The following is a 9,652-nucleotide window of genomic DNA, read 5'->3' on the forward strand; positions in this document are numbered from 1 at the left end:
ACAAAACACAATCTTCGGCAAAGGATTTGAAACTTCTGAGTTTTCAATTCAAAAGAAGTACAGATAAAAACCAACAATTTTGAACAAATAATATTATATATCACACAACTATTTTATTTTTATTTAATAATGTTGAGGTGGTATTGTTCATTCACATTTTATTTTTTTAAAAAATAATTGATAATCTAAAAATAGATCGACAATTCCATATCAACATAATGAAATAATGTTATAATTGATGACATTACTCTAGTGTAAGTGATATGGTATATAAGATTACTATAATGCTCCGTTTATTTCGACATAAAATATTTTTTGAAAAATATTTTTGACATTTTTCGATGTTTGTTGGAGGTGAAAATAATGGTCAACGAAAATCATTTTTAGTTTGACCGTAAAAGTCTCTTTAATTTTTGGAAAACGATTTGTTGTACTGGTCAGATTTCGGCCAATTTGGTCGGAATTTGGAAATTTTTTTGAAAATTTCAGCCCAATTTCGACTATTGCGGCTGGACGTCACTGCATTCCATTTTACACTATCGGTATTTTTTCGTACGAGCTAAATGCCGAAAAATATTTTCAAGAAAATTATTCGTTGAAAATATTTTATGACAAAAACATTTTATGTCGAAACAAATAGAGTATAAATGTAATTCAACCTCATAATGTAAATTAAGCCAGAAAGAATAACTTTTCAAACAATCTTCGTGTTTCTTTAGATGTTTATAGCAAATTAGACCGGTCAAACATAGGCACGAAAAATCTTTTGTTTTTTTTTAAAAAAAATAAAAAAAATTCTATTTGCATATAAATATGTAAAGATTATACTTTGATGATTATATTCACTTTCTAATTGCTTTCAAGACATAAAAAAATTACTGATGAAAGAAATTACTTATTATTTGTTCGTTCTTTAAACATTTTAACGATATTAAATAATTTTATGTTATTTAAATTCCTTTAGTAAATTCCATTATCTGACAAAAGCATATTCCATGAAAATGTGGTCAATTTTAACACATTTTCCAAAATCGAAGTCGGGAATAGCGTTTAGAGAGAGTCCGAGAGAGAGAGAGAGAGAGAGAGAATCAGCACGTGTAAGGTCAAGATTAGTCGTCACGTGATCGAGATCAAGGGCCATTATTCATACCAAACCTTTTCTTTTCTAGAGCCGCCGTGACGGCTTCGTTTCGCATTTTCAGATCCCTCTCTCCAATTTGCTCACTCTCTCAAAGGAAAAAGGGCTCTTCGAAATCAAGGTGATCCACAACCCTAATTTTCTCGATCTCATTCTTCTTCACTGAAAATCTAAAGCTTTTCGTTATCTAGAATTTGAGATCTTATCTAACACTATAATTTCTCCGTATTTGTTTCTAATCGGTAAAAGCAATTGGCGTCTCGATTTCGGATGTTTTGTTCTTGATTTTGCTTAGATTTCTCTCTGATCCGTTACTTCGACCATCGAAATCTGAAATTTCCGGAGGAACATTTGGGATTTTTTTTGGTGTGTTCGATTGAGGAATATAGTGTGGTTGATAATATGCATGAGTTTTAAAGGTGTAATTCGAGATTTAGAAGAACCTGTGAATTTTTCTATGCAATTTTTGTGACAGTCCTGCTTTTGATCCCACGAATATATTTATTCTATGATTTGTTTGTTGGATGAGAAGATGTGGGAGAAAGATTAGTCAACAGGAGTTGGATCTTTAATTCATTTATTATTTATATTGGTGTTAGAGAAACCGAGGGCGAACTCAGTTGAGCAAAATATTTTGTTAGGCGGAAGAGGTAACTTGGGGTCGATTGGTTTCCAAATGACGAAGATATATAAAGCTTCCAATATTTAATTTTCTCTTATATTTTGTTTGTCTACTCAGCAACCAAAATAAGCATAATGGGCTTTTCTTTCTGGTTAAGAAGAATTGTCTGTGCCTGGGGCGATTGTAATGCGTGTTAAATTCTAGTTTATGTTGTTGTCTTACTAAAATGATTTATTGCTGTGTTTTCTTGTAGGCTTGTCAAATATGGCGGAATCAAAACCAGGATTGAGGAAACCAGTGTTCACTAAGGTTGATCAGCTTCGCCCAGGCACTACTGGGCATACTCTCACAGTGAAGGTTGTCAGTACTAAGATGGTGTTGCAGAAGGGTCGTGCTGACGGTCCTCAAGTGCGCCAAATGCGAATTGCTGAATGCTTGGTGGGTGATGAGACAGGAATGATTATTTTTACAGCTAGAAATGATCAAGGTATATATATCTTTGAATTTGAAGCTATGGACTATTTATAATTTTTCTTTGTCGTGGCATTTTATTGTTGCTGTTGTCATTTTTGGAGGGGTTGTTACATCAGTAGTTGATTTATATTACATGCATCAAGTGTATAGTATTTTGTCAAACTCTTTGGTATAGTTTGTAAGCGTTTTATAAGATTATGCTGAATTGATCAATGTCTGTCTGGAGTATAATTTTTTTTTCTTCTAGAAAATTTTCACCTTATGCATTTAAGGGGTTACTGTAGACATTGGTTGGTAGCACGTATCTGAATAGCAGATTAGGGGAGTAATTAACATTGCTGATTAACCTTTGTCATTTGGTAATGAGGGAACTTGGAAAGGTTATTTCATGTTGATGCATTTAACTGCATAAGCTGTCCTGGAAACCTTTGTTTAAATTTTATATACATCTATGATGACACCAACAAGGGAAAGGTTACTGAGCTTTTTCTTTTCCATTCCAGATCCTTTGCTTTGAAATGGGATGATTTTTAGTATAGGTGTTAAGAGTACTGGAAATTTTCTACAAGTGACTAGATTGACTGGTTATTATTTAACACCTTAGCGAGTAGGAGCAGAAAATTGTTTCCAAAATGATTTTGAGATCATAATAGTTTGGAATTTTTCTTCTTTTTATAGAATTTATGCATTTCCGACCAAGTAATTTATGCTTGGATGCTTAATAAGATAAATTTAATTGCCCACCAAAATAAAGGATGACGATACAGTGGCATGTTTTACTCTAGAGATTACTAGGCAACTCAACATGTTAACATTAGTGGATTGCATTTCACAACTTGGAAGTCTAAGATTTATGTTTATTGAGATTAAACAAGAGGTACGATGCTTCTGGATTTTTTTTTCTTTCAATTATGCTTCTATGATATGTTTGTTGCATCTTCAGCTTTCTTGCTGTACTCACTCTTTTACTTGCAGCAGATGGTGCAGCATTCCTCCTGGAAGCATACATTTAGGCTTTAGTTTAAGAATATAATATCACACACTAAATTTAGTCTAGGTGTAGTAAAACCCATTACATTATCATTATGGGTATGTATCATTGGGTTTAGTTCTTTTCTTTTTTCTTTTTATTTTTTATTTTTGGATGTGAGCATGATTACACTTATTTAATAATATTTGTCCAAAAGGGTAGTGAGAGTGAATAACAGTGGAAGCCGTGAGAGAAAAATTGGTTTCTGACAGTTTTGAGATGTGTTAAGGAATTGGCTGTGGTTCTAAATGCTAGGACTAAAGATGTGATATTATCCTAGCATTTTTTTATTCGCTGAAGATTTTGTAGCTCAGTTTATCCTCTATTATAATGCCATCGGCTTGTTTTGGTCCTCATGATACATTTGAGTTCCAGTCAAATGTATTGTGCTCTGATTGTCTCGAAAGACAGTAGTTATATCGTAAAGCAACCAATCTCTGACTGAACCTCTCAATTAGATTGCTTATTTCACTGCCTTTACTATTGTCATGTTCTTTGCCTCTATGGTAGATAGCAACATTAGATTGTAATGTCATTTTCCAACTAATAGCACAACTTGAGTGTGTAGTCAAAAATCTTCTCTTATCCAGAGCACCAATGTTAGAATTGATGCCATTTTCTCTATTTTAGACAAACCAATATCTTTAGTGAATCGCGGATATCGAAGTATTCATTCACCTCTTGCCAATGAACCTTTCCAAATTGGCCATATAGCATTCAACAATGTAACTTCATGTGAAATTATTGGACGAGTGCAAATCATAGCGTATTTAATGCTCTTAATTGCACTAGAGTAAGGAACACATGAGATGGACTCCTCAATCTGCAGTGATGAAGTTGCTGAAAGTTCGAAATGAGTGTCAGGTGGAGTATACAATAGTTTCGAATTCTACGTACCAAAACATTGAAACACCTTCTCAATGTACTTTTATGTGACAAGTGCAATTTTCCCACTTCCCATCCAGGTGTATCTACATCCCCAATTTTTCCCCCCCCTCCTGTGACGCCTAAATCTTTCTTTTCAAACGCACTACCCAATTGAGTCTTCAATATATTAATCCGTATCATGCTTTTCATAGCAATAAGTATATCATCAATATAGGGCAATAAGTAACAAAAGAACCATTTGAAAATTGTGGTATACACAATTATCATAGTTACTTCTACATTTGCCTTGTTCAATCATGAAGTTGTCGAAACGCTCGTACCATTGTCTGAGAGGTTGTTTGAAACGATATAATGATTTCTCCAACCTATGAACATGGTCTTCTTTTCCTTTAATAATGAACTCCTTTGGTTGATGCCTAAGCTCACTAAGTAAAAACAATATTGTCACATCTGGTTCAAGTTCCAAATTAAATAGAACAACCATGGCAATCAACATGTGAGTAAGAGCTATGCTTCACAACATGTAAGAAAATTTAATTAAAATCCACACTCTCTTTGACTGTCACCCTTTGCGACTAAATGTGCTTTGTACCGCTTCTTTACGCTCTATGGTAGTTTTAACAATTTCAAGTTTAATTCTTATGAAGAGATTCAATCTCCTCATATGTGAGAACACATTGTGCAAACTTGTCACACTTGATAACTTATGAATAGGTAGAAGGCTCTTGAACTCTAGTTTCCTTTGCCACATTAAGTGCATACGCTACTAAATCTATATAGTCAGCCAATGACCTTTAGCTCAAAGGACTTCCTCCCTTTGTAATAAGGTGGATGATGTGGTCGTGCGTTCAAGTCCCACTAAGTGCGTGTAACTTACCAATAAAAAATCGTCTACACAGTTATATCTCTGAGTTGGTCTAATCAGCCTCATTTGTCTACTAGTCACAATACCGTACTCCTGCTCTTCTTGTGGATTATCATTAGAACTTTAATTATGTACATCTTTTGAGTGTCATTTTGTACCCCTGTGAAGCTTCCACTTAAAGCTCCACCTCATTATAACATTGTTTCTTTTTTGCAGAGACAATAGACTCCTTCCTTGAGTAAAGCATGGAAAATTCATAAAAAAAAAAATCCCTACTACTATAAATTTGGGTGATTTAGGATCAGAGTGCCATACTAATCCTTTCACTACATAGACATATCTATCTGAAAAATATACATTTCTTTGCCCAAAGCTCAAGGTTACCATCATTTACATGACACATGGTGAATTTTATATAATTATTATTGAATATATATATCGGGAGGTTATGAGCCTTATAACACATGGTGACATTACAATGAAGAAAATTGCTGCGGTGGAAAATGTAGTAGATATGTTGACTAAACCAATTCATTTTCTCAAGTTTAACCATTGTTTGGACTTGACTTGTGTTTGTATCTTGTGATTTCCCTTGGGGGTTTTAGAAGAGACGTCACGAGTGATTTTGTGTTGTGATTTGATAAAATTCAAGTCAATTTGGAGATTTGTGATTTGACTTGAAATCTATCAAGTTCAAGTCACGTGAACGTGAAAGTACCTTTTTTTTTTTAATAAAATATAGGAAGAGAAAGCATTAAATGCTCTTGTAGAAGTCCTTTTCCTAACCGAATATGTCTTTATCTCAAGTGGATTTTTTTGGCAGCCTACACTAAAGACCTAGTCACCTTTCACTCGTACAGAAAGGAATATGTATTTTGCCAGGGAAAAAGAGTGAAACGATAGAGAATTTTCAGTTACTCCATGGCTCACGTGAGAAGCAAAGAATTTCTGTCTTTTCAGTTGGCTTCTCATTTTTGTATCAAGTCATTGCACGAGAGAGTTAGAGAAAATTGTCTTTAATGAAAAGCTCTCTTTTGTGAGAATATGAAGCTTTGTGTGTATATTGGGATTTTGGGTTTGCATGGTTTTTTTCTTCACTACTATTTTGTACTTCATCATATGATAGTGGAATTTCTTCCTGATCATCTTCGCTTGTGGATGTAGGTTTTTGAAGCCGAACTCATAAATCTTGTTTTTTTTTGTATGATTGGTATATTCTATTCTGTTTTTTTTTTTTTCTTTTTTCCTACTTCTTTGTGATCCAAAATATGAAGTTATCTTAACAAGATCTAACTGATCATTTGCTTTTATATAAACAATAACCTGTCAATTATATAGTTTTAAAGGCTTTACCCCATGTATGTCTCTCAGCTTCAAAAGAGAACTCTTTTTTTTTTAGCAAATTTAAATTATCCAACTTTGTTGAATTTATTTTAACTGGAGGGATTTGCGAATGACCGAAATTTTACTCTTTTTTTTTTTATTCTTTTTCTTTTTTATATGTAATGCAATTGTAATTATTAATAAGAGTTATAATGCATGCGTATGATTGGTTAAATTTTAGGAATATATTCATGTATAATTACTTTTGGACAGGCATGAAGGTTTAACTTATTTTGTGATTAAGCACTAACTAAATGCCGTCATTTGTTTGAATTTCCCTTTAATTGTTTCCGTTTATTGTTGATGTTGTTTAGTGGACTTGATGAAAGAGGGTGGCACTGTGATCCTGCGTAATGCTAAAATTGACATGTTCAAAGGATCAATGAGGCTTGCTGTGGACAAGTGGGGGCGTGTTGAAGTCACTGAACCTGCCGATTTCACTGTGAAGGAGGATAACAACCTGTCACTGATTGAATATGAACTTGTGAATGTTGTGGAAGAGTGACTTTCCTGGACAGTGTTTACTTTCCTATTACATCCTGACCCAAAAATAAAATGAATGCAGAAAAAGAAAATTACTGTTCTCTATGGGGCACCCGAATTCTCTCGAATGCTTGTTAAAGTTCACGTTTAGGTAGACGAAATCTGGAAGCTAGTACTACCGAAGTTGTTTCTACCTTTGCTACAGATGCGGTGGCACCATCGGTTGAACCTCCAAGCAGATGGCGATGGCTGCAGCAGCTTGATTAAGATGAAGCAACTGGCTTTTGGATCTTTCTTTTGTTTCTTTACTATCTATTTCTTTTTGGAGAGTATATGTTATATTGCCTATCACATTATGCATTTTGATATTAATATTATGCGCTCCTCCATGTCTCTATGTACTCTGTATAACTCACTGTTTTTTTTTTGGCCTGCATGACGTTTCTATTTTCATGTTCTTTTTCTGTGAAGTTGTATCTGCGTGTGCCCGCCTGCAAAATTCATTATTCTTGATGGGCCAAGTGTCATAGGAATTGGGTATGATGAAATTTCCAGGTGTTGGTTTGGGAATTGAAAAGTGTGATGGAGTGGGATCCCTGCAATGGAGCATTTCTGCCTTTTAATAATTTGGATAGGGAATTGTGGAGGATTTCCATCCGTCTATGATTCCTCTAAACAACTCCAGTTGCAACAGTAATGGAGAAAAAGTTGTTTAGTGGGTGGGACTAGTTAGTTTGGTGAGAATGTGGTTTGTGTCCGTGAATTATACCACTGGGGCCTCAAGGATTTGGTGGCCTACTATATTTTTAATGCCATAGTAGGTTTAGCGGTAGTATTATAAAAAGAGCAGGATTTGAAATTGGCCAACCCTCTTCTAGTCTTCTTTACACGATGAAAAAAACAAAAGAAAAAAAGAAAGAAGAATGTCATACCAAGTGTTTAACGTCTTGTTCATCTCGTACGGGCCCTTACTGTGTTTGTAGGCTGGTAGTTTGCTAGCCTACTGCTTCCAAGTTCATAATATGTTCACTCATACGAACACAACTCGATCGGTACGTTGGCTGTTCGTAACCCTAGCCCCTTTGCATGTAGAGTGTCGTGGGATTAGGATTGGCTGCAATTGCCTATTCGAATTGCAGAATATTGCTCCACCCTGGCAGAAGAGAGGACTTTGATAGGGATTATTTCTTTGAATAGGTGCTCAAGCAGTCTTAGACCTGCGTGGGCGCGTCGACCCCAAGGGTTGATCTCTTAATTATCTGTCCGGTTGCGAGATAGGCAATTACAGGGAATTTCAGTCTGACTCTCATGTTGGAGCCAAAGTATATGTTAGGTGGCCGGCCGGCTGCAATGCTTAAGAACGAGTTAGCTGATTAATGCTCTAACTATGTCAAGAAGAAGCTTAATATTAATCTTCTTTTTTTTTTTTTTTTTTTGTCTCACATGTTCGATCATGAGCATTATACCATTTTACCATGCATTCCCAGATCATTAAGAAGCCGATGATAGGCAGTGTGGGGGGGTTGATTTTGAAAGTAGGTGCGGTGCATGTATCACCCGCGATAATTAAACCCGTGATTAAGATAATATAAACTTTCTGGGGGTAGTTGAAGTGAGAGATTAGAGGCCGGGTTCTTAATTAATACACCCATTTTGCGACAAAAGAAAAAATTCAGAGTACGTAGAAGAAACAAATAGCAGCAGCTTATCCATCGTTGTGTACGATATGTCGTCTCTTCGGTCAGTGGCCCAGTTGGATCACTTGGATGTGTTGCGCGCATAACTGGCCGGTTATGGCAACAATTGGCCCTACACCTCCTACTCCAACTGGCAACTACCACCTTCTTTGTCTTTGCGCAAGTGGGACTCCAGCTCCACACATTATCATGCCCTCGATCAACACTAGCTAGTGAATGGACCACTCACATGGCTCATATATATCTATATGTATATAATGAACAAAAAAAAAAAGAAAAAAAGAAAAAAAAAGCACCAAAACAATATGAAGAAGAAATAATGCACCGCGCAAAATAGATCGAGAAACAAATATGTGATCATGGGTATTACGATTGACAGACGTCACGGGAATATATGTTGAATTGGAAAGGGTATAGTGAAAGGAGTCTGATGTACGCACGTAGACAGCATATATATCAAGAAGAAAGACAGGAAAACCATGTTAATGTAACGATCGATGCTTGGCCGCACGTACATGTCCTTTGTTGTCTGCTCCATTTTTGGTTACTTGGAAAGTTTCTTTTCATCATTCTCTGATTGTCATGAATACGTCAGTCATCGATCACTAGCTAGCTCCAGGGATAAATTCCAATGCAAAAATTCACATGGTTAGCATTTTACTATCACATATATAATTTTTGATGGATTTCTCGCTAGTGCTTTGAATTATTTTAGTAGCCACCTTGAAGATAAATTGAGTGCATGTACGTAGGTTGGCAGGGGTGGCGCTTCACATGTTAAAAAAAGGTTCCCAGACTGAAATCTTATCGTGCTGTGGGCCTTGGAGTACGTGTGATCACTGCAAATTATGGCCATAGATTTTTCTAGAAGTGTACTCGATGGCTTAAGCTTGTCACCTACACCACCACTCAAAGAGCCTCATTGCATGTCTGAAGAGTTACGCTCGATCGTTCATAAGGTGCAAATTAAACCCTAAATTTTAATGCAGAAACAACTACCTCATGATGAGAGATTATCAAGGTGTTACAGTAAAGGAAATGAGTTAGTCCACATCTATCGATCAAATTAATC

At 35.5% G+C, this 9,652-nt stretch overlaps 1 protein-coding gene across 1 annotated transcript; it reads left to right on the plus strand.

Moving 5' to 3' along the window:
* Positions 1-1,103: 1,103 nt before the first annotated feature.
* LOC133866635 (uncharacterized protein At4g28440) lies at positions 1,104-7,280 on the plus strand. Its single transcript, XM_062303228.1, has 3 exons — positions 1,104-1,259; positions 2,014-2,247; positions 6,715-7,280. Exons 2-3 carry the CDS (start codon positions 2,025-2,027, stop codon positions 6,903-6,905), a joined length of 414 nt encoding a protein of 137 aa, XP_062159212.1. The 5' UTR covers positions 1,104-1,259; positions 2,014-2,024; the 3' UTR covers positions 6,906-7,280.
* Positions 7,281-9,652: the final 2,372 nt, after the last annotated feature.

Source organism: Alnus glutinosa, chromosome 1 (assembly GCF_958979055.1).
Source record: "Alnus glutinosa chromosome 1, dhAlnGlut1.1, whole genome shotgun sequence".
Classification (NCBI taxonomy): Eukaryota; Viridiplantae; Streptophyta; class Magnoliopsida; order Fagales; family Betulaceae; genus Alnus; species Alnus glutinosa.